The sequence below is a fragment of the Coregonus lavaretus genome, assembly GCF_964263955.1.
Source record: "Coregonus lavaretus genome assembly, chromosome: 11".
Lineage (NCBI taxonomy): Eukaryota > Metazoa > Chordata > Actinopteri > Salmoniformes > Salmonidae > Coregonus > Coregonus lavaretus.
In genome coordinates, this window is record NC_139998.1 from 50,568,038 (window position 1) to 50,594,747 (window position 26,710).

Sequence of the window (26,710 nt, forward strand, 5' to 3'; positions counted from 1 at the left end):
TAGAGAATAAAATACCGATTTCATTTCAAAGATCTATGACTGATGCATACAGTATGTATACTGTAGCGCCACTCCAATCATAGAGTCCTATCTTGGTTTTGAAATGTATAAAAAAATATCTATGCTTTCTTTTAAAAAACATTGAGATTGTAGGAATGTTTGTGCTGTATGTGTGCATATTATTAAATTACAAATATGGTCACCTGTTAGAATAGAGAACACATATTGAGGTACAATGCCCTTTAAGTCCCATCATGAGACAGCTTACTAGTCTGTTTCTTGTGTAACTTGCTCTTTATTAACTATTCATATGCTAATAATTAGGTTATTAAGGATTGGCCAGTAATACATTACTTAATGTTTGAATAAGAACACTTAAATGAAGGCCTAACATATGGCTAATTAGACCTAATAAAGGCATTATAAGCTGCTTATATACACACTTAGAAACGGCAAATTAGTGGCTAATACTTGTACCTTCAAATAAAGTGTTATTCAAACATTAGAAGTCATGTAAACTGGCCAATCCTTAATAACCTCATTATTGGCTACAATAAAGGCATATTAATACCCCCCCCCCCCCCCCCCCCCCCCCCCACCCCCCCCCCCCCACACACACAAAATGTAATTTATTACATTGACTGAACACATTTTAACTTTTTGCTTTGCCGCATACATTTGTGGTAGTTTACTGTTGGTTGTTGATGTGAGTAGAAAACAGTCACTATTTTTTATCAAATCATTTTGTCAATATATATTTATTTTCTTCACCACATACAATAAATAAATTAAACAACAATAGTTAAAATACTGATGTACAAATAATTCGTAATTTAAGATAAACTTCACAATGGTTTGTCAAAGGCAGTCTAGTTTCCCACTTTAGATCAAAGACCAGCATCAAACTGTGACACCTTGCAATAAGAACACAAAGGCCCCGCACACACTCTGCTTGTTCAACTGCTGTACAACGTACTTGACACAATAGTTGTGATACAACTCATATTTTCTGTGATACGACAGAGAGTCTGCCTGCACAAAAATGTTTAGGCAAACCATTCTGTGGTGTCTCCACAATGCTTGTGTAATTATTTCTTTTTTAACCTTTTATGAAAATCTCTTTGTTGTATCACAACCTTTGTGCCAAGTGCATTGTTTTACAACTTAAGTGTGTATGGGGCCAGAGAAACACACAAATCCACCAGATAACATCTCAGTCACCTTTCAGACACAAAACAAGTTTTTCACAGATATGTTGAAGTATTCTAACATGGAACTTAGTGTAACTTAGCAATGTTACAATGAATTAAACCTGCTAGACTGAGGTGTGTGTGTGTGTGTGTGTGTGTGTGTGTGTGTGTGTGGGGGGGGGGCTCAGGCCTGGGTCACAGGCTGGGAGGTCATGGTGTGGAGGGACAGCAGGGGCTGGAACAGCTTACACTGAGGAGAGTGCACTAGAGAGAGAGAGAGAGAGAGAGAGAGAGAGAGGGAGAGAGAGAGTTGATTAGATGAGACCAGTACCCAGGGCTCTGCCCTTGCCATGGCATACCTCCCTGACAGTAACGAGAGAGAGCGAGGACTAGCATGAGATGCTCAAATAATATTATAATAATGTTACAATAACGCTTTAATAATGTTATAGGGCACATACAGCTCTGGTCTAATAGGACACTACATAGGGCTCTGGTCTAATAGGACACTACATACAGCTCTGGTCTAATAGGACACTACATAGGGCTCTGATCTAATAGGACACTACATAGGGCTCTGGTCTATAGGGCACTACATACAGCTCTGGTCTAATAGGACACTACATAGGGCTCTGGTCTAATAGGACACTACATAGGGCTCTGGTCTATAGGGCACTACATACAGCTCTGGTCTAATAGGACACTACATAGGGCTCTGGTCTAATAGGACACTACATAGGGCTCTGGTCTAATAGGACACTAGATAGGGCTCTGGTCTAATAGGATACTACATAGGGCTCTGGTCTAATAGGACACTACATAGGGCTCTGGTCTAATAGGACACTACATAGGGCTCTGGTCTATAGGGCACTACATAGGGTTCTGGTCTAATAGGACACTACATAGGGCTCTGGTCTAATAGGACACTACATACAGCTCTGGTCTAATAGGACACTACATACAGCTCTGGTCTAATAGGACACTACATAGGGCTCTGGTCTAATAGGACACTACATACAGCTCTGGTCTAATAGGACACTACATAGGGCTCTGGTCTAATAGGACACTACATACAGCTCTGGTCTAATAGGACACTACATAGGGCTCTGGTCTAATAGGACACTACATAGGGCTCTGGTCTATAGGGCACTACATACAGCTCTGGTCTAATAGGACACTACATAGGGCTCTGGTCTAATAGGACACTACATAGGGCTCTGGTCTAATAGGACACTACATAGGGCTCTGGTCTAATAGGACACTACATAGGGCTCTGGTCTAATAGGACACTACATAGGGCTCTGGTCTAATAGGACACTACATAGGGCTTTGGTCTAATAGGACACTACATAGGGCTCTGGTCTAATAGGACACTGCATAGGGCTCTGGTCTATAGGGCACTACATAGGGCTCTGGTCTAATAGGACACTACATAGGGCTCTGGTCTATAGGGCACTACATAAGGCTCTGGTCTAATAGGACACTACATACAGCTCTGGTCTAATAGGACACTACATAGGGCTCTGGTCTAATAGGACACTACATAGGGCTCTGGTCTAATAGGACACTAGATAGGGCTCTGGTCTAATAGGACACTACATAGGGCTCTGGTCTAATAGGACACTACATAGGGCTCTGGTCTAATAGGACACTACATACAGCTCTGGTCTAATAGGACACTACATAGGGCTCTGGTCTAATAGGACACTACATAGGGCTCTGGTCTAATAGGACACTACATAGGGCTCTGGTCTAATAGGACACTACATAGGGCTCTGGTCTATAGGGCACTACATAGGGCTCTGGTCTAATAGGACACTACATAGGGCTCTGGTCTAATAGGACACTACATAGGGCTCTGGTCTAATAGGACACTACATACAGCTCTGGTCTAATAGGACACTACATAGGGCTCTGGTCTAATAGGACACTACATAGGGCTCTTGTCTAATAGGACACTACATAGGACTCTGGTCTAATAGGACACTACATACAGCTCTGGTCTAATAGGACACTACATAGGGCTCTTGTCTAATAGGACACTACATAGGGCTCTGGTCTAATAGGACACTAGATAGGGCTCTGGTCTAATAGGACACTACATAGGGCTCTGGTCTAATAGGACACTACATAGGGCTCTGGTCTAATAGGACACTACATACAGCTCTGGTCTAATAGGACACTACATAGGGCTCTGGTCTAATAGGACACTACATAGGGCTCTGGTCTAATAGGACACTACATAGGGCTCTGGTCTAATAGGACACTACATAGGGCTCTGGTCTATAGGGCACTACATAGGGCTCTGGTCTAATAGGACACTACATAGGGCTCTGGTCTAATAGGACACTACATAGGGCTCTGGTCTAATAGGACACTACATAGGGCTCTGGTCTAATAGGACACTACATACAGCTCTGGTCTAATAGGACACTACATAGGGCTCTGGTCTAATAGGACACTACATAGGGCTCTTGTCTAATAGGACACTACATAGGACTCTGGTCTAATAGGACACTACATACAGCTCTGGTCTAATAGGACACTACATAGGGCTCTTGTCTAATAGGACACTACATAGGGCTCTAGTCTAATAGGACACTACATAGGGCTCTGGTCTAATAGGACACTACATAGGGCTCTGGTCTAATAGGACACTACATACAGCTCTGGTCTAATAGGACACTACATAGGGCTCTTGTCTAATAGGACACTACATAGGGCTCTGGTCTAATAGGACACTACATAGGGCTCTGGTCTAATAGGACACTACATACAGCTCTGGTCTAATAGGACACTACATAGGGCTCTTGTCTAATAGAACACTACATAGGGCTCTGGTCTAATAGGACACTACATAGGGCTCTGGTCTAATAGGACACTAGATAGGGCTCTGGTCTATAGGACACTACATAGGGCTCTGGTCTAATAGGACACTACATAGGGCTCTGGTCTAATAGGACACTACATAGGGCTCTGGTCTAATAGGACACTACATAGGGCTCTGGTCTATAGGGCACTACATAGGGCTGTGGTCTATAGGGCACTACATAGGGCTCTGGTCTAATAGGACACTACATAGGGCTCTGGTCTATAGGGCACTACATAGGGCTCTGGTCCAATAGGACACTACATAGGGCTCTGGTCTAATAGGACACTACATAGGGCTCTGGTCTATAGGGCACTACATAGGGCTCTGGTCTAATAGGACACTACATAGGGCTCTGGTCTAATAGGACACTACATAGGGCTCTGGTCTAATAGGACACTAGATAGGGCTCTGGTCTAATAGGACACTAGATAGGGCTCTGGTCTAATAGGACACTACATAGGGCTCTGGTCTAATAGGACACTACATAGGGCTCTGGTCTAATAGGACACTACATAGGGCTCTGGTCTAATAGGACACTTCATAGGGCTATGGTCTAATAGGACACTACATACAGCTCTGGTCTAATAGGACACTAGATAGGGCTCTGGTCTAATAGGACACTAGATAGGGCTCTGGTCTAATAGGACACTACATAGGGCTCTGGTCTAATAGGACACTACATAGGGCTCTGGTCTAATAGGACACTACATAGGGCTCTGGTCTAATAGGACACTTCATAGGGCTATGGTCTAATAGGACACTACATACAGCTCTGGTCTAATAGGACACTACATACAGCTCTGGTCTAATAGGACACTACATAGGGCTCTTGTCTAATAGGACACTACATAGGGCTCTGGTCTATAGGGCACTACATAGTGCTCTGGTCTAATAGGACACTACATAGGGCTCTGGTCTAATAGGACACTACATAGGGCTCTGGTCTAATAGGACACTACATAGGGCTCTGGTCTAATAGGACACTACATACAGCTCTGGTCTATAGGGCACTACATAGGGCTCTGGTCTAATAGGACACTACATAGGGCTCTGGTCTATAGGGCACTACATAGGGCTCTGGTCTAATAGGACACTACATACAGCTCTGGTCTAATAGGACACTACATAGGGCTCTGGTCTAATAGGACACTACATAGGGCTCTGGTCTAATAGGACACTACATAGGGCTCTGGTCTAATAGGACACTACATACAGCTCTGGTCTATAGGGCACTACATAGGGCTCATGTCTAATAGGACACTACATAGGGCTCTGGTCTATAGGGCACTACATAGGGCTCTGGTCTAATAGGACACTACATAGGGCTCTGGTCTAATAGGACACTACATAGGGCTCTGGTCTAATAGGACACTACATAGGGCTCTGGTCTAATAGGACACTACATAGGGCTCTGGTCTATAGGGCACTACATACAGCTCTGGTCTAATAGGACACTACATAGGGCTCTGGTCTATAGGGCACTACATAGGGCTCTGGTCTATAGGGCACTACATAGGGCTCTGGTCTATAGGGCACTACATAGGGCTCTGGTCTATAGGGCACTACATAGGGCTCTGGTCTAATAGGACACTACATAGGGCTCTGGTCTAATAGGACACTACATAGGACTCTGGTCTATAGGGCACTACATAGGGCTCTGGTCTAATAGGACACTACATAGGGCTCTGGTCTATAGGGCACTACATAGGGCTCTTGTCTTATAGGGCATTACCTAGGGCTCTGGTCCCCCCCCCCCCCCCCCCTCCCCAACCCCCCTTAGCACCACCTTCACCAAATCCTGATGAGTCCAAATAACCAGTGACGGAAAACCAAAGCACCGGAACGACTGTTGCTCATTAGTCATTGCATCCCACAGTCTTTTGACATACATTACAATACAATTTTTGTTAAGTAGTCTGTCAACGAGAGATGGCTGTTCCTATAACTCTAAACCAGGGGTAGGCAACTAGATTCAGCCGTGGGTAGATTTTTGTCGGAGCGGAATGTCGGGGGGCCGGAACATAATTACAATCATTTGTACACTGCAAATTGACCATTTGGGCCGTCTTACTGGTATGCACTGTATCTCTACAGCCTAATGTGCGTCCCAAATTGCTCCCTGTTTACTTTACAGTGCACTACTTTTCACCTGGGTCCATAGCTGCCAAAAGGTAGTGCACTATAAAGGGAATAGGGTGCCATTTGGGATTCAGCCCATCTCTCCACTTACCATCTATGTAGGAGTGCAGCACAGTGAGCATGGATCCTTCTGGGGTGCCGTAGCCTGTGTACTGCAGCTCCTCTGGGGCTGGGGTGGGCTGGGAGTGGCAGCCGGGCTGCAGGGAGGACAGGGGGGTGTCTGAGGAGTGCTTCTTATGGCGTGCTCTGCAGTTCTGGAACCAAACCTGGATAGGATATAGAAAGTGCCATGTTTTTAGTACCAGCATTCAATAGTGACACACTTAATTGATGTGTGTTAATTAAAGGGGCAATCTGGGTTTCAAACAGCAACAAAGTGGTCACCTCATAACTTGTTTTGGTGAACAGATGTACCAATCCCAGATTGCTGTTTTTGAGAAAATGTCGGAAAATCAAGTTTTTTTTTAACACAACAAATCCTCATAAAGATTACAAATGTACTTTAGAAATGCAGTTATATCCTATCCTGATTGTGAGGCATGCGTTGATTCAAACTGTGTATGAATATCTAACCCAGGGATGGGCAACTTTGATGGGGGTGGGGCCACAGTGGCTCGCGGGTCTGCTTACCCATGCGAGCAAAAAATTGTTGCTCCTCTTGACAGCGGAAAGAGAAAATTGATGTTTGAGAGTTAATTTCCTGCAATTCTACACAAAAATTGAATTTATCTGCGCCGTGGGCCGCCAGTTACCCATCCCTGATCTAACCTGTATGACTCTCCTACTCAGGCCTGTCTGCTCTGCCAGCTTCTGCAGGGTCTGGGCATTTGGGTTGTTGTCCTGGGCAAACTGGGCCTGCATCACCTGGAGTGGTCATAAGGTAACTGAGGTCAATCACAGGTCAATCACATGAGGTCATCCATATGTTAATCACTTTCCCTGAACCCCTTGGCTGGGAACAGTCAGACAAGGCTTGGTGACATCTGCAGGGGCAGGATTTAAGCTCCCAGGAAGGATTTGAAAATGAACAAACCTTGGGTATTAATTCATATTGAACAATATGATGAACCTTGGTATTCAGCTTTATCGCAATGCTATTGATCTGGGGATGGTCTGCCAGGTAAGTTTGGGGGATATGTGATGCTCACCTGTAATTGGTCAGCGGTGAAGCTGGTGCGCGCTCTCTTCGACGGCTTGGGCTGATTCACTTCCTGTTCTGTTGGCATTGCCCCCTCTAGGTTCACACCACTTCCTGAAATGAGATGATTGCTCTTCTTAATTAATGAGCTCATAATCAGGCTACTCGACATGCAAGCCGTAGACATCACACTGGGCACAGATATCAATTCACGTTGGTTCAACGTCATTTCATTGAAATTACGTGGAAACAACGTTGATTCAAGCATTGTGTTCCCAGTGGGATTAATATGAAATCTCGACATCTATGCACTTAATGGCTTCTTATCTGTGAAATGGGAAGTTACTTTTGTTCCATATCAGAGACAATGGGCTGTATTTTTTGTATCAATTGACATAATTTAATTATTATCAAATGTCAAGGGGCTTTGTCTTAAGGTTTATGCATTTTACAGTATAGTAAAAGTATACATAGTGCCACAAAAAGTATTCACACCCCTTGACTTTTAACACATTTTGTTGTGTTACAGCCTGAATTTAAAATGGATTAAAGTGAGATGTTTTGTCACTGGCCTACACACAGTAGCTGGTAATGTCAAACTGGAATTATGTTTTTCAAATTTTTTACAAATTTTATGCAAAATGAAAAGCTAAAATGTCTTGAGTCAATAAGTATTAAAAAACCTTTGTTATGGCAAGCCTAAATAAATTCAGGAGTAAAAATGTGCTTAAGTCACACAATAAGTTGCATGGACTCTGTGTGCAATAATAGTGTTTAACATGGTTTTTGAATGACTACCTCAGAGGTACCCCACACATAAAATTATCTGTAACGTCCCTCAGTCGAGCAGTGAATTTCAAACACAGATTCAACCACAAAGACCAGGGAGGTTTTCCAATGCTTTGCAAAGAAGGGCAACTATTGGTAGATGAGTAAAATAAAAAAAGGCAGACATTTAATATCCCTTTGAGCTGTTAATTACAATTTGGATGGTGTATCAATACATCCAGTCACTACAAAGATACAGGCATCCTTCCTAACTAATTTACCGGAGAGGAAGGAAACCGCTCATGGATTTCACCATGAAGCCAATAGTGACTTTAAAACAGTTACAGAGTTTATTGGCTGTGATAGGAGAAAATGGAGGATGGATCAACAACATTGTAGTTATTCCACAATACTAAACTAATTGACAGAGGGAAAAGAAGGAAGCCAGTACAGAATAAAAATATTCCAAAACATGCATCCTGTTTGCAACAAGGCACTAAAGTAATACTGCAATGGATGGTGTTGAATGGAGTTGAAGGATGGGACTAATAACAAATAACAACAAATAATAACAAGATAACTAATAATGTAAGCATACTGTGTCCATAATAAGTATATAGGTTGTATGTTGGGAGCTTTTGGGAAAGAGCACAGTTAGAAAGATATGGCATATAGAAGCAAACCGGATGGACATCATGAAAATTATCGGAGAGGTTGAGAGTAGAAGAAGTTCAGGAGCAAAAACAAATAAAATAGAATTATTGTAAAATTGACTGTGTCCATAAAATGTAGATAGTAAGTATAAGCTGGAAGTAGAGGCCTAAGCATTGTTGTTCACTAATTTACCCCAAGTAGGGAAAGGATGGCGGGGTTGAAAAGTAATAAAGGGGAGTATATATATAAAAGAACATGGGGGATTGGAAGTGATGCAGACAATTACATTGATGGAAGTTACAATCTATCTGCAATATTAAGCTGATCTACCCCCCCCCCCCCCCCCAAAAATAAATAAAGTAGTACTGCAATACCAAACCTTTTTTGATGTGCTCAGAGGACCGTTATTAGCATGTCTTAACCACTCCTATAAAAATGTAGATTATCAGATACTCAACAAGGTCTGATTTCATTATTACTGAAACAGGACTCAAGTGGTAAATATTAACATCCAGTCCATTAAAATAATTGGAGGCCCTTACACTTCAGTGCTGTGATGCAAAAATTATATTAAAATGCATAGCGCATAGAATTAAAAAGCTATTGTCGGATATTATTAATCCTAATCAGACAGGTTTTTTTACATGGACGATACAATGGAAATAATTGTCACGCCCTGACTCAGGGGACTCGTATATGTTGAGTCAGGGTGTGTATATTCTTTGTTGCGTATATTCTATGTGGTGTTATTCTAGTATGTGTATATCTATGTTGGCCTGTGTGGTTCCCAATCAGAGGCAGCTGTCGCTCGTTGTCTCTGATTGGGGATCATACTTAGGCAGCCTATTGGCACTGTCTAGTTGTGGGATCTTGTTCCTGGTAAGGTTAGTTGTGTGTCTACCTTAGGACTTCACCTTTCGTTTCCTTTGTTGTTTTGTCGTGTGTTTATACAGTAGTTTAATAAACATGTACGCATATCACGCTGTGCCTTGGTCTGACCCGTCATTCAACGAACGTGACAATAATAGAATAGGACTGGAGACAATAGAACACTATGAACAATCTGAGAAACCAGGCCTGGTATTCATAGCTGACTTTGAAAAGGCTTTTGATAAAGTATGACTGGAATTTATATATAAATGCCTGGAATATTTCCATTTTGGAGAATCCCTTATACAGTGGGTTAAAGTTATGTATATTAACCCTAGGTGTAAAATAGTCAATAATGGCTACTTCTCAGAAAGTATTACACCGTCAAGTGGAGTAAAACAAGGTTGTCCACTATCGGCATATCTATTTATTATGGTCATTGAAATGTTAGCTATTAAAATATGATCCAACAATAATATCAAGAGGCTACAAATCCAGGGCTTAAAAACAAAGGTGTCATTGTATGCTGATGATTCATGTTTTCTTTTAAATCCAAAATTTTGATCCCTCCACAGCCTCATAGAGGATCTAGATAATTTTTCTAACCTCTCTTGATTACAACCACATTATGATAATTGTACTATATTACATATTGGATTACAAAAAAATTCAAATTGTCACCAGCAAAGCACCCACATAACACCTCCTCCTCCATACTTTACGGTGGGAAATACACATGCGGAGATCATCCGTTCACCCACACTGCATCTCACAAAGACACGGCGGTTGGAACCAAAAATCTCAAATTTCGACTCCAGAGCAAAGGACAAATTTCCACCGGTCTACTGTCTATTGCTTGTGTTTTTGGGACCAAGCAAGTCTCTTCTTCTTATTGGTGTCCTTTAGCAGTGGTTTCTTTGCAGCAATTTGACCATGAAGGCCTCTGAAGAGTTGATGTTGAGATGTGTCTGTTACTTGAACTCCTTGAAGCATTTATTTGGGCTGCAATTTCTGAGGCTGGTAACTCTAATGAACTTATCCTCTGCAGCAGAAGTAACTCTGGGTCTTCCTTTCCTGTGGCGGTCCTCATGAGAGCCAGTTTCATCATAGCGCTTGATGGTTTATGCGACTGCACTTGAAGAAATGTTCCGTTTTGACTGACCTTCATGTCTTAAAGTAATGATGGACTGTCGTTTCTCTTTGCTTATTTGAGCTGTTCTTGCCATAATATGGACTTGGTCTTTTACCAAATAGGGCTATCTTCTGTATAGCCCCCCTACCTGGTCACAACACAACTGATTGGCTCAAACACATTAAGAAGGAAAGATATTCCACAAAGTCATTTAAGAAGGCACATCTGTTAATTGAAATGCATTCCAGGTGACTACCTCATGAAGCTGGTTGAGAGAATGCCAAGAGTGTGCAAAGCTGTCATCAAGGCAAAGGGTGGCTACTTTGAAGAATCTCAAATATAAAATATATTTGATTTATTATGTGTTATTTCATAGTTTTGATGTCTTCACTATTATTCTACAGTGAAGAAAATAGTAAAAATAAAGAAAAACCCTTGAATGAGTAGGTGTTCCAAAACTTTTGACCGGTAGCCCCTTGACATTTTTCCTATTTTGGATCCGCCAAACCCAGATTCATCCGTCGGACTGCTAGAAGCGTGATTCATCATTCCAGAGAACGCGTTTCCACTGGTCCAGAGTCCAATGGCGGCGAGCTTTACACCACTCCAGCCGACGCTTGGCATTGCGCATGGTGACCTTAGGCTGTGCGGCTGTGCGGCCATGGAAACCCATTTCATGAAGCTCCTGACGGACAGTTATTGTGCAGATGTTGCTTCCAGAGGCAGTTTGGAACTCGGTAGTGAGCGTTGCAACTAAGGACAGACCTTGTGTGGCCTACCACTTTACGGCTGAGCCGTTGTTGCTCCTAGACGTTTCCACTTCACAATAACAGCACTTACAGTTGACCGGGGCAGCTCTAGCAGGACAGAAACGTGACAAACTGTCTTGTTGGGAAGGTGGCATCCTATGACGGTGCCACGTTGAAAGTCACTGAGCTCTTCAGTAAAGCCATTCTATTGTCAATGTTTGTCTATGGAGATTACATGGCTGTGCTTGATTTTATACACCTGTCAGCACCTGTCAATGCTGCAGAAATGTTTTAGTACCCTTCCTCAGATCTGTGCCTCGACACAATCCTGTGCCTCAACATAATCCTGTCTCGGAGCTCTACGGACACTTCCTTCAACCTCATGGCTTGGTTTTTGCTCTGACATGCACTGTCAACTGTGGGACCTTATATAGACAGGTGTGTGCCTTTCCAAATCATGTCCAATCAATTGAATTTACCACAGGTGGACTCCAATTAAGTTGTAGAAACATCTCAAGGATGATCAATGGAAACAGGATGCACCTGAGCTCAATTTCGAGTCTCATAGCAAACGATCTGAATACTTATGTAAATAAGGTATTTATGTTTTTTATTTTTAATACATTTGCTAACATTTCTAAAAATCTGTTTTCGCTTTGTCATTATGATGTATTGTGTTTAGATGGGTGAGGAAAAAAAATATATTCAATCCATTTTGAATTCAGGCTGTAACACAACAAAATGTGGAATAAGTCAAGGGGTATGAATACTTTCTGAAGGCACTGTATATCGTATGATCACTTTGACCAGAAAATATTAATCAAAGACAATCAAAGACATTGACAAATTGATTAATTGTATTGTTGTTTTTTTCTCTGTGGTTTCCAGAACATATTAACAAACATAAGCGAATAAGCAGTGTTAAAAGATTGGGAGCTTCTGGTGCAGTAGTCCTCCTGACATCACAAGAAGCATTCATTCATTCAGGAACAGGTGCAAATATCCGAAATTTAAGAAACACTTAAAACAATATCTATTGTGTTACTTATTTAGGCTCCACTTGACCTATGTCGATAATAAATAATAATTTGTTTAGGTTTTAATTGATAAATATTGCTGCAGATTATGATGAGTTTATAGATTTATTTTCGCTCACCATTCAGGTCCCTATATCAGCAGAAGTTGTGGATTTGTGTTACTCCAGTGCAGAACGCTCACCTTTCTCCAGGGCACATTTCAGGTTGTCCAGCATACAGTCGTAATGGACACGACACAGCACCTTCTCCTCCACCAGGGCAAACTCTTCCCCCGTAGACAACTGCCTCTTACAGGAGAAACAGGCGAAACACGCCAGGTGGTACACGTTTCCCTTCGCCCGGCGGACCCAGTCCGTAGAGTGTATATTTCGGCCGCAGCACGCGCACCATGTTCCATATCTTCTGCAATAAATACAGGTTTCAAAAGTCAGGTAAATAACTGCCCTGTTGGTTAGATGGCGGATGAATAGTGGAATTAAATGCAACATGTAATAGGACAACAAAAATAGCATATTGATAATGAAGCTGCAACATGATATCCAATCTTGTAAATTACGTGTTACAAATAAATTATGATGATAATATGATAATAATAATAATAATAATAATAATAATAATAATAATAATAATAATAATAATAATAATAATAGTAAGAAGAAGAAGAATGATAATTATAATAATATGTTCATTTATTGGTTTATTATACAGGAAAAATATTGAATGGTAGGCTATATAAATGCCAAAAATTATATTTAAAAAACACTTTTGATTTTATTTGATATGCATGAAGGATTCAAAAACAATTTGAAATACCTAAAGTAGTCAAATTTGCAGAAGACCTCTTTGTCTTTGATGTAACAACTTGTATGACTGCCAAGCGATGTTTGGCAAACGCTACAGGAGAGACAACGCACATGCCAGCACAAGTCGTTAACCTATGAAAAAACATACGATAATGAAATAACATAAGAATATTCAGACATGATTTAGTAGTAATGCGAGTGCTACAATATATTGTTGTACAGTAAGTCGACTAAAATCGAATACAAAAAGCACAAGCTGTGCACAAAAATGAGCACCCCAACAAAATGTAAAATGTTGCCACAAGATGAAACCACATATTTTACCTTCAGCAGGTATTTATCCACAATTTCCTCACTGCAACTTGCACAAACAGTTCTACCCAACAGAGGTGCAGATGCCATCGCCCGCAGCGACGGGGAGGATGAGCCGAGGGAGCATAAATCTTCATCCAAAACTTCAACTGTTGTGCCCTGAATAGAACAATGTACCGCGGTTAGGATGCATGCTGTGCCGAATCCTATAGCCTTTATAACCTACACGTGCATAGCGAAAACTTTGGCGCACATTACGCATTCGTGCCAATGTAGTTGCGCGGGAATTAGACACTCCGGTTATCGGGTTCATTCCAATAAAAACATTTTAGCGAAAGGCCTATTTTAGAGATGTTGACAGGCGCATGCGGTTAAAACAAAACAAACAAACATCTCTCCATATGTAAAAAGGAATTTAATGTGAGTAGCCTTAATGGTGAATTTCTAAGAAAACTAATATTTGTTTAGTTTTAGTTTTCAAATTATTCATTAGATCAAATTATGAAATGTTACCATTAATTTCTCTCCTACCATCACTGCACCTGCTGATAACCTCTGCGTCGCCTTTGCAATCTTCACATATGACGACAAGCTATACATGGCATGGGAGGAACAAGGGTTTTGGTCTGTCAAACAGGGTTTTTTGGTCTACATCCCATAACTATCATCCTCATCACCATTTCACCATGACAACCCCAGCGATTATCAAAATGACATTTAAAAAGGGAAGGATAGTCATTAGTTACAAAAACAGGCGACACGAGGTAATAGTTATCCAATATGCATTATTCTCTTGAGATTTGCATTTGGGGTTTCTGAACTGCTAAGCACAATGGTTGACTCCCTAACATATCAATTTCGCATGTCAATCAAAACCAGCCCGAGGTCGACAGGGAAAGGGAATTGATGTATTTAATAACACCAATTAAAAGCCTAAGTTTAACACAAACGTTTGTCCAGGGCAACCTAAAGGTGAAGAGGTCTTATTAACTATTTGAGTCTTAATTGCTGAATATTTAGGAAGTGAAAACACTGAACTTGCTGCTATATAAGACTGCCAATATAATATTGAGAGGTATAATTGGTAAGGTAATTTCAAGCAGTTTCATTTCAACCCCTTTTGTTATAATTTTGCGCCCCTTTTCCATAATAAACCTATAGCTATATCTGTTTCATAATAAACCTATAGCTATATATGTTTCATAATAAACCTATAGCTACAGTGAGTGAAAAAAGTATTTGATCCCCTGCTGATTTTGTACGTTTGCCCAATGACAAAGACATGATCAGTCTATAATTTTAATGGTAGGTTTATTTGAACAGTGAGAGACAGAATAACAACAAAAAAATCCATAAAAACGCATGTCAAAAATGTTATAAATTGATTAGCATTTTAATGACGGAAATAAGTATTTGACCCCTCTGCAAAACATGACTTAGAACATGGTGGCAAAACCCTTGTTGGCAATCACAGAGGTCAGACGTTTCTTGTAGTTGGCCACCAGGTTTGCACACATCTCAGGAGGGATTTTGTTCCACTCCTCTTTGCAGATCTTCTCCAAGTCATTAAGGTTTCGAGGCTGACGTTTGGCAACTCAAACCTTCAGCTCCCTCCACAGATTTTCTATGGGATTAAGGTCTGGAGACTGGCCTGTCCACTCCAGGACCTTAATGTGCTTCTTCTTGAGCCACTCCTTTGTTGCCTTGGCCGTGTGTTTTGGGTCATTGTCATGCTGGAATACCCATCCACGACCCATTTTCAATGCCCTGGCTGAGGGAAGGAGGTTCTCACCTAAGATTTGACGGTACATTGCCCCGTCCATCGTCCCTTTGATGCGGTAAAGTTGTCCTGTCCCCTTAGCAGAAAAACACCCCCAAAGCATAATGTTTCCACCTCCATGTTTGACGGTGGGGATGGTGTTCTTGGGGTCATAGGCGGCATTCCTCCTCCTCCAAACACAGAGAGTTGAGTTGATGCCAAAGAGCTCAATTTTGGTCTCATCTGACCACAACACTTTCACCCAGTTCTCCTCTGAATCATTCAGATGTTCATTGGCAAACTTCAGACGGCCCTGTATATGTGCTTTCTTGAGCAGGGGGACCTTGCGGGCGCTGCAGGATTTCAGTCCTTCACGGTGTAGTGTGTTACCAAATGTTTTCTTGGTGACTATGGTCCCAGCTGCCTTGAGATCCTCCCGTGTAGTTCTGGGCTGATTCCTCACCGTTCTCATGATCATTGCAACTCCACGAGGTGAGATCTTGTATGGAGCCCCAGGCCGAGGGAGATTGACAGTTCTTTTGTGTTTCTTCCATTTGCGAATAATCGCACCAACTGTTGTCACCTTCTCACCAAGCTGCTTGGCGATGGTCTTGTAGCCCATTCCAGCCTTGTGTAGGTCTACAATCTTGTCCCTGACATCCTTGGAGAGCTCTTTGGTCTTGGCCATGGTGGAGAGTTTGGAATCTGATTGATTGATTGCTTCTGTGGACAGGTGTCTTTTATACAGGTAACAAACTGAGATTAGGAGCACTCCCTTTAAGAGTGTGCTCCTAATCTCAGCTCGTTACCTGTATAAAAGACACCTGGGAAACAGAAATCTTTCTGATTGAGAGGGGGTCAAATACTTATTTCCCTCATTAAAATGCAAATCAATTTCTAACATTTTTGACATGCGTTTTTCTGGATTCTTTTGTTGTTATTCTGTCTCTCACTGTTCAAATAAACCTACCATTAAAATTATAGACTGATCATTTCTTTGTCAGTGGGCAAACGTACAAAATCAGCAGGGGATTAAATACTTGTTTCCCTCACTGTATATCTGTTTCATAATAAACCTATATCTGTTTCATAATAAACCTATAGCTATATCTGTTTCATAATAAACCTATATATGGTTCATAATAAACCTATAGCTATATCTGTTTCATAATAAACCTATATATGTTTCATAATAAACCTATAGCTATATCTGTTTCATAATAAACCTATAGCTATATCTGTTTCATAATAAACCTATAGCTATATCTGTTTCATAATAACCTTATTGCTATATATGTTTCATAATAAACCTAAATATGTTTTATAATAAACCTATAGCTAGATATGTTTCATAATAAACCTATAGTTATATCTTTTTCATAATAAACCTATAGCTATATCTTTGCAAGCTGCCCTGAAATGATTGCACAATTCTTGTTCCGAGGAAAGCAGAATAATCTTTGACACACATCATCTCTCTTTGAAGTAGGCATATAAAAAAGATAGAACTTACCCCATCTTTAGACATCAACATGGATCCGTTTTCATTCTCATCAACAACGTTGCAACATTCCTGTTTCTTTTCACTTTTCCAGTGCATTTCAGTTATGACTATGAGCAAATGCGCAAAACAACCCAAAAATAGTAACTTTTTGACAGTTGCAAATGCTCAATAGCCTATCCCTTTTAAGTTAAATGAGATGATAAGTTAATTCCTTTTGTCTCCAACTCCGAGTTACTTCTGGCAGTAGGCTATACCAAGCCAGGAGATTTCGTTTTCTTGAGGGCGGAACATAAATCATATTTTCCTGTGTGCTTTGGCCGCGCCTCCCTGACAAACATTCACTATCGTTATAGGCCTGTGGGAGGATGCCAAACAATGGCATAAAATTAACCATAGTGGGGTCTTGAAATTGGAGTAATTGTTCTTCAGTATTTTATATCTGTTAAACCATTTAAGTGTATGCCGAAGGGTTTCTTTAAATGAAATCACTTACGATAAAACATTTTTAAAGGGAAATGGGACAGAACATTTCGACCATAACTATAGGCCAGGCAATAGGCGAATTTGATTTCAAAGCACCGGCATTTGACAATACAACAGTTATTCAAATTAAGATGGCTATATTTTTCCATTGGTAATGATAGGCTGGTTGTATAGTGTCTGAATATTCTTTACTAAAAAGACGCACCAAAATGTCACCTTTTGATCAAGCCTGTATCTCATGTTTTTTTAAACAAATGAAATCTCACAAGATATTGGAATAGTAATTATGCACAAGGCTTGCTAGGATGTTGAGGGGTTTTTCGTATAGTCGATTGTCATTTTACAATCAAATTCTGCATATAGTTTAGGCTACCATCACATTGTAAAGAAATGCAATCTACATTTTCCCCTTAACATCTGTTCCGCTCAAACTGACCTCTAAAGTATTCTGCAGATTTTTTTTTTTTCCTGAAGTAGGAAGGTTCATCTTTCCGTTTGAAGTCATTGGCATATATAACCTTCAGTGAAACAAATGTTTAATGTTCAACTATGATCTATCCAGCTGTATGTCAGAATACACTACATGACCAAAAGTATGTGGACACCTGCTCGTCGAACAGCTCATTCCAAAGTCATGGGCATTAATATGGAATTGGTCTCTCCTTTCCTGCTATAATAGCCTCCACTCTTCTGGGAAGGCTTTCCATTAGATGTTGGAACATTCAGACACAAGACCATTAGTGAGGTCATGCACTGATGTTGGGCAATTAGGCCTGGCTCACAGTTGGCGTTCCAATTAATCCCAAAGGTGATTAATGGGGTTGAGGTCAGGGCTCTGTGCAGGCCAGTCAAGTTCTTCCACACCAATCTCGACAAACCATTTCTGTATGGCACTCGCTTTGTGCACGGGGTCATTGTCATGCTGAAACAGGAAAGGACCTTTCCCAAACTGTTGCCACAAAGTTGGTAGCACAGAATCGTCTAGAATGTCATTGTATGCTGTAGCGTTAAGATTTCCCTTCGATGGAACTAAGTGGCCTAGCCCGAACCATGAAAAACAGCCCCAGACCATTATTCCTTCTCCACCAAACTTTACAGTTGGCATTATGCGTTGGGGCAGGTAGTGTTCTCGTGGCATCTGCCAAACCCAGATTCGTACATCAGACTGCCAGATGGTGACGCGTGATTCATCACTCCAGAGAATGCATTTCCACTGCTCCAGAGTCCAATGGCGCGAGCTTTACACCACTCCAGCCAACGCTTGGCATTGCGCATGGTGATCTTAGGCTTGTGTGCGGCTGTTCGGCCATGGAAACCCATTTCATGAAGCTCCCGACGATCAGTTCTTGTGCTGACAGTTCTTCCAGAGGCAGTTTGGAACTCGGTAGTGAGTGTTGCAACCGAGGACAGACGATCTTTACACGCTTCAGCACTCGGTGGTCCCGTTCTGTGACCTTGTGTGGTCTATCACTTTACGGCTGAGCCGTTGTTGCTCCTAGACGTTTCCACTTCACAATAACAGCACTTACAGTTGACCGGGGCAGCTCTATCAGGGCAGAAATTTGACAAACTGACTTGTTGGAAAGGTGGCATCCTATGACGGTGCCACATTAAAAGTCACTGACCTCTTCAGTAAGGCCATTCTACTGCCAATGTTTGTCTATGGAGATTGCATGGCTGTGTGCTTGATTTTACACACCTGTCAGCAACGGGTGTGGCTGAAATAGCCAAATCCTCTAATTTGAAGGGGTGTCTACATACTTTTGTATATACAGTGCATTCGGAAAGTGCATTCACTTTTTCAAAAAAATGTTTTACCTTACAGACTTATTCTAAAATGGATTAAATGAAAAAATGTTCCTCAACAATCTACACACAATACCCCATAATGACAAAGCGAAAATGTTTTTTTGGAAATTTTTGCAAATGTTTTCAAAATAAAAAACGGAAATACCTTATTTATATAAGTATTCAGACTCTTTGCTATGAGACTCGAAATTGAGCTCAGGTACATTTTGTTTCCATTGATCATCCTTGAGATGTTCCAACAATTTGATTGGAGTCCACCTGTGGTAAATTCAATTGATTGGACATGATTTGGAAGGCACACACCTGTCTCCCGAGTGGCGCAGTGGTCTAAGGCGCAGTGGTCTAAGGCAGTGCAGGCTGTGCCACTAGAGATCCTGGTTCGAATCCAGGCTCTGTTGTAGCCGGCCGTGACCGGGAGACCCATGGGGCGGCGCGCAATTGGCCCAGCGTCGTCCAGGGTAGGGGAGGGAATGGCCGGCAGGGATGTAGCTCAGTTGACAGAGCATGGTGTTTGCAACGCCAGGGTTGTGGGTTCGATTCCCACAGAGGGTATGAAAAAAATAATAATGTAAGTCGCTCTGGATAAGAGCGTCTGCTAAATGACGTAAATGTAATGTAAATGTATATAAGGTCCCACAGTTGACAGTGCATGTCAGAGCAAAAACCAAGGCATGAGATCAAAGGAATTGTCGGTAGAGTGCCGAGACAGGATTGTGTCGAGACACAGATCTGGGGAAGGGTACCAAAACATTTCTGCAGCATTGAAGGTCCCCAGGAACACAGTGGCCTCCATCAGTCTTAAATAGAAGAAGATTGGAACCACCAAGACTCTTCCTAGAGCTGGCCGCCCGGCGAAACTGACAAAGAACCCGATGGTCACTCTGACAGAGCTCCAGAGTTCCTCTGTGGAGATGGGAGTACCTTCCAGAAGGACAGCCATCTCTGCAGCACTCCACCAATCAGGCCTTTATGATAGAGTGGCCAGACGGAAGCCACTCCTCAGTAAAAGGCACATGACAGCCCGCTTGTTGTTTGCCAAAAGGCACCTAAATGACTCTCAGACCATGAGAAACAAGATTCTCTTGTCTGATGAAACCAAGATTGAACTCTTTGGCCTGAATGCCAAGCGTCACGTCTGAAGGAAACCAGGCACTGCTCATCACCCGGCCAATACCATCCCTACAGTGAAGCATGGTGGTGGCAGTATCTTGCTGTGGGGATGTTTGTCAGCAGCAGGGACTGGGAGACTAGTCAGGATCGAGGGAAAGATGAATGGCGTAAAGTACAGAGAGATCCTTGATGAAAACCTGCTCCAGAGCTCTCAGGACCTCAGACTGGGAGCGAAGGTTAATCTTCCAACAGGACAACGACCCTAAGCACACAGCCAAGAAAACGCAGGAGTGACTTCGGGACAAGCCTCTGAATGTCCTTGAGTGGCCCAGCCAGAGCCCGGACTTGAAACTGATCGAACATCTCTGGAGAGACCTGAACATTTCTAAAAACCTGTTTTTGCTTTGTCATTATGGGGTATTGTCTGTAGATTGATGAGGGGGAAAAAATATTTAATCCATTTTAGAATAAGGCTGTAACATAACAAAATGTGGAAAAAGTGAAGGGGTCTGAATACTTTCTGAATGCACTGTAGTTGCAGAGGACATCGAGATGAGCACAGTAAAAAGGAAGACCCAAAGGAATTGACAACCATTCGAAAAATGGAAATCACTTGCAAACCTCTTGAGCAATGAGGCAGTGATATGCTGTAAAAGACGCACAGGCTAAAAATCAAACCAAATCAAATTATATTTGTCACATACTGTCACGCCCTGACATAGAGATCTCTAGTTGGTTTGGTCAGGGTGTGAATATCTATGTGTAGATCTATGTTATCTCTTTCTATGTTGGCCTGGTGTGGTTCCCAATCAGAGGCAGCTGTCGATCGTTGTCTCTGATTGGGGATCTTACTTAGGTAGCCATTTTGCCTACCTATGTTGTGGGATTTTGTTTCTGGTTTGGCTTGTTTATGTGTAGCCCATTAGAACTTCACGTTACGTTGCTTTTGTTGTTTTGTCGGTGTTTCTATAATAAACGACTATGTATGCATACCACGCTGCACCTTGGTCCAATCCTTTACTCAACGAACATGACAGAAGATCCCACTAACAACGGACCAAGCAGCGTGAACAGGAAGAGCAGACAACATGGACATGGGAGGATATTTTGGACGGTAAGGGATCCTGGACTTGGGAAGAGATCCAGGCAGGTATGGATCGCCTTCCTTGGGAGCAGACGGAGACAGCGAGGGAGGAGAAACGGCGACTCAAAAGGTCCCGATCACTAAGGAAGCCCGAGAGGCAGCCCCAAGAACATTTGGGGGGGGGGCACACGGGGTGGTTGGCAAAGCAGCAGGAGGCCCTGAAAGACCTGCAGGTCAGCACTCTGAGAGAGGAGACCACCACCTTACGGGGGCTGATAGAGAAGAGGGAGCAGGAGCTCTCCATTCAGAAGGAGGCGCTGCAGGAGGCCCACAGGGAGAAGGAGTCAGTGGATGCACGGAGAGAGGAGCTGGCTAGGCAACAGGAGGAGCTGAGAGAGGAATTAACCCTAAAGAAAATGAGAATGCAGTCCTTAGAGCAGAGGCTGGCGGAGCAAGGTTTCAGAGTAGAACCAACTCCCCGCACTCGTGTTAAGGAGCGTGGGACCATACAGGCACCCTGTTATGCTGTGATACGCACTGTATCTCCTGTGCGCATTCACAGCCCGGTGCGCTTGGTGCCCGCACCCGCTCTTGCCGGGCTAAAATGAACGTTCAGCCAGGACAGGTTGTTCCTGCCCCTCGCACCAAACCAGTGGTGCGTGTCCCCAGCCTGGTATGATACGGTCCATGCCTGCTCCTCGCACCAAACCAGTGATGCGTGTCTCCAGTCTGGTACGGCCCGTGCCTGCTCCTCGCACCAAACCAGTGGTGCGTGTCTCCAGCCCGGTACGCCCCGTACCTGCTCCCTGCACCAAACCAGTGATGCGTGTCTCCAGTCCTGTAAGGCCCGTACCTGCTCCTCGCACCAAACCAGTGGTGCGTGTTGCCAGCCCGGTACGCCCCGTACCTACTCCCCGCACCAAACCAGTGGTTGGTTCGCATAGAGTGCGTTCGTAAATTCACTCTGGCCATCTACTCCGATTTCAGAGCACTCTTGTCTGAGTGTGCCAGAGTGCAGAATAACTGATGAATTTACGAACGCTCAACACCCGTTGAATATGGCCGGTGTCGGTAAACGTGGCAAAAAGGCTAAATTAAATTGTTTCCAACAGCGCAGTTAGTCACCAATGCTCTGGATAACATGAAAACAGCCTAACCAGCTCTGCAAGGACGAATAAAATGGTCAGAGTGAGGTGTTCTCTCATTTGTGTTTTGAAGTAGCTAGCAAGCTAGCCAATATTAGCCAGTTAGCTTGGGTGCTTGTCTGCCGTTGTGAGGTCAGAATGCTTGGATCAACCCTGCTCCTCGACCAGATCGTCCAGTGTGCGCTCTGAACGCTCCGAGAGCGAAACACAGAATTTACGACCGGACAATCTGACAATGCTCTGAATTTACTCTGGCACTCCAGATTGAATTTACGAACACATACATAGTTATCGTTATAGTTATTAGCTTGGTGGATGGCCTAGGCCTTAACTCTGACACAACACAACTAACGTAATTATCACAACAGAACTAGCCTACTAGTAAGTCTAGCTAACGTTAGCGAACATGAATGAAATATGTGTAAAATTAGACTTATACACTTATATTTGTTTCCTTGACTTGTATACTCTATAAATTGTCAATTAATTTATGGGCTTCAGTAGGGAAGTAAAGCTGAAGTCGAATCCATCACTTCTGTTGTTTGGCTGTGCCCATAGCGACATTCGAAAATGAGGTGGATACCATGGCATTGTTGAATACTTGTTTCTGATTGGCTTGAAGGGCATTCTAGAGCGTGCATTATTTAAGTGATAATGCCAGAGAAGCCGGTGTTTGGAAGATATATTGGCGCAGGTGTTTGTTTCAGTATGATATGTTAGATTAAATAATAAAGACAGACACAAATGTCAAGTTCAATAGCCGTGTTCAAGTATTGTACAAGTCCCTACATATGGAGTCCGGAAAACAGCGCAGCTAGTCGATTACCTATCAACTAGACTCCCTAACATCATCCTTTTCAATAAAAAGTGTAAACGTAACAGCACAACCTTAAGTTCTTAACAGTCAAGTCATAACAAATGAAAATACATTAAATGTTATTTTCACTTCAGTTGTCGGCTTCCTTTTTAAAATATATATATTTTTTATAACAGAGGACAGTTTAACACAGTCCCTTGCTTACAGAGTAAGCGTGCCCGGTGCCTTACACAGCCGACCCACCCGTGAGTAAGTGTGGGCTCTGACAGGGGTAGGACTAGGGCCAGGAGCTGGAGAGCTTGGTGGGGGAGAAGCCTCAGTCGCAGTTGGCTCATGTCTCAGTTCTGCGCCCTTAGGCCTGGACTGTGATCTTGCTCATCTAGGTGAGTGTATGGCGTGTTCTGGTTTGTTGTCTGCTCTGCCACAGATCCACCAGATTGTGACGATAGAGGGAGCCACCGTCATCCACCAGGTAAGAACGTGGTGCAACTCTCTGTAGACACGTGCTCAGTCTCCAAAGTCCTGTGTGGTCTCCCGGCAGCGGTTTCATCCTTATCGTTTCCTCCAGCTCTGGTAGGTCTCGAGCAGTCCGGTCGTAGAAGCACTTAGCAAGCTGTTTTCTGTGGCGCAGTTTGTCTGTGACGCCAACCATGACGCAGGGCTCAAGTAACTTGTTGGTTACGGGGATGGTAGTCTTCAGACGTCTGACAGAAGGCGTTGCGCTGGGCTGCTGTCCATGTTTTCGGTGGGTGCGTTCCTCCACTGTAAGATGGCTTTCCAGGGGTCGTTGCTGTCACGCAAAGTCTTACGTAACAGTTTTTTTGCAATCTTGACAGATGATTCTGCCTTGCCATTTGCCTTTGGGTGCTTTGGAGAGGAAGTCATGTGGTCAAACTCCCATTCTGAGGCGAAACGCTTGAACTGTGTCGTGAATTGTGGGCCGTGGTCCGTGATGACTTTGTCAGGTTGGCCATGCCTTGCAAACTGTGCCTTGCAGCGCTTTATGACTGCAAGGCACAGTTTGCAAGGCATGGCCAACCTGACAAAGTCATCACGGACCACGGCCCACAATTCACGACACAGTTCAAGCGTTTCGCCTCAGAATGGGAGTTTGACCACATGAAGTCAGAGTAGTGATAAACGATGAGAAGATAGTCCTTTTGTCTGTGGCTGAATAAGTCTGTGCTGATGATTTGCCAGGTGCTTGTGGGCAGTTCATGCGACATCATGGTTTCCTTTTGCTGTTCATTAGTGTACTCGTTGCATGTGGTACAGCTGCTGACAAAGTCTTTAATTTCTGCCTGCATGTATGGCCAGTATAATGTTTCGCATGCCTGGCGGTAACATGAGTCACCTCCAACGTGACTGGAGTGTATGTGGGGATAATGACCTTCTGACCTCTGAACAAATTGTCATTTTGCACGCTGATCTCGTCTCGAAAGGTCCAGAATTATCTCACTGTGAAAGGTGTCTCCTCTTTCAACCTGTGAGAACCATGAACTTCAGTGACTGTAGGTGTTCGTCCTTGTCAGTGTGTTACCTGATATGGGCTAGGCAGTGATCTGTGATGTTCAAGTAGTCTTGCTGATTGATCTGTTGAACATCTTGTTGTTCCTGCTGTAGAGAACAGATGGCATGCCGCTGATAGGCAGTGCCTCTGCCTGTACATTGTGCTGTTGCCCTGCTCAGTGTGTCGCTGATGTACATCTCTGGTCCCGGCTTGTAGACGACCTTCAGGCTGTAGTTTTGCAGAGTCAGGAGCATGCTTTGAAGCCTCTTGGGCGCATTGAGGAGAGGTTTACTGATTATGGCATATGGTGACCAGCTCTCGACCAGATACAGTTGAAGTCGGAAGTTTACATACACCTTAGCCAAATACATTTAAACTCAGTTTTTCATAATTCCTGACATTTAATCCTAGTAAAAATTCCCTGTCTTAGGTCAGTTAGGATCACCACTTCATTTTAAGAATGTGAAATGTCAGAATAATAGTAGAGAGAATGATTTATTTCAGCTTTTGTTTCTTTCATCACATTCCAAGTGGGTCAGAAGTTTACCTACACTCAATTAGTGTTTGGTAGCATTGCCTTTAAATTGTTTAACCTGGGTCAAACATTTCCGGTAGCCTTCCACAAGCTTCCCACAATAAGTTGGGTGAATTTTGGCCCATTCCTCCTGACAGAGCTGGGGTAACTGAGTCAGGTTTGTAGGCCTCCTTGCTCGCACATGCTTTTTCAGTTCTGCCCACAAATGTTCTATAGGCTTGAGGTCAGGGCTTTGTGATGGCCACTCCAATACCTTGACTTTGTTGTCCTTAAGCCATTTTGCCACTACTTTGGAAGTATGCTTGGGGTCATTGTTCATTTGGAAGACCCATTTGCGACCAAGCTTTAACTTCCTGACTGATGTCTTGAGATGTTGCTTCAATACATCCACATAATTTTCCTTCCTCATGATGCCATCTATTTTGAGAAGTGCACCAGTACCTCCTGCAGCAAGGCACACCCACAGCATGATGCTGCCATCCCCGTGCTTCACGGTTGGGATGGTGTTCTACGGCTTGCAAGCAACCCCCTTTTTCCTCCAAACATAACTATGGTCATTATGGCCAAACAGTTCTATTTTTGTTTCATCAGACCAGAGGACATTTCTCCAAAAAGTACGATCTTTGTCCCCATGTGCAGTTGCAAACCGTAGTCTGGCTATTTTTGTCGGTTTTGGAGCAGTGGCTTCTTCCTTGCTGAGCGGCCTTTCAGGCTATGTCGATATAGGACTTGTTTTACTGTGGATATAGATACTTCTGTACCTGTTTCCTCCAGCATCTTCACAAGGTCCTTTGCTGTTGTTCTGGGATTGATTTGCACTTTTCGCCCCAAAGTACGTTAATCTCTAGGAGACAGAACGCGTCTCCTTCCTGAGCGGTATGACGGCTGCGTGGTCCTGTGGTGTTTATACTTGTGTACCTCCCGAGTGGCGCAGTGGTCTAAGGCACTGCATCGCAGTGCTAGCTGTGCCACTAGAGATCCTGGTTCGAATCCAGGCTCTGTCGTAGCCGGCCGCGACCGGGAGACCCATGGGGCGGCGCACAATTGGCCCAGCGTCGTCCAGGGTAGGGAAGGGAATGGCCGGCAGGGATGTAGCTCAGTTGGTAGAGCATGGCGTTTGCAACGCCAGGGTTGTGGGTTCGATTCCCACGGGGGGCCAGTATGAAAAATAAAAAATTAATAATGTATGCACTCACTAACTGTAAGTCGCTCTGGATAAGAGAGTCTGCTAAATGACTAAAATGTAAAATGTAAATGTGTACTATTGTTTGTACAGATGAACGTGGTACC

At 43.0% G+C, this 26,710-nt stretch overlaps 1 protein-coding gene across 1 annotated transcript; it reads right to left on the minus strand.

The window, feature by feature from the left end:
* Positions 1-1,374: 1,374 nt before the first annotated feature.
* On the minus strand, positions 1,375-17,023 carry LOC311136894 (LIM/homeobox protein Lhx8-like; the record flags this gene model as incomplete). Its single annotated transcript, XM_084171208.1, has 8 exons — positions 1,375-1,454; positions 6,293-6,467; positions 6,970-7,065; positions 7,350-7,453; positions 12,731-12,951; positions 13,363-13,484; positions 13,677-13,823; positions 16,937-17,023. The coding sequence occupies 8 exons, from the start codon at positions 17,021-17,023 to the stop codon at positions 1,375-1,377; spliced, it is 1,032 nt and encodes a 343-aa protein (XP_084027334.1).
* Positions 17,024-26,710: the final 9,687 nt, after the last annotated feature.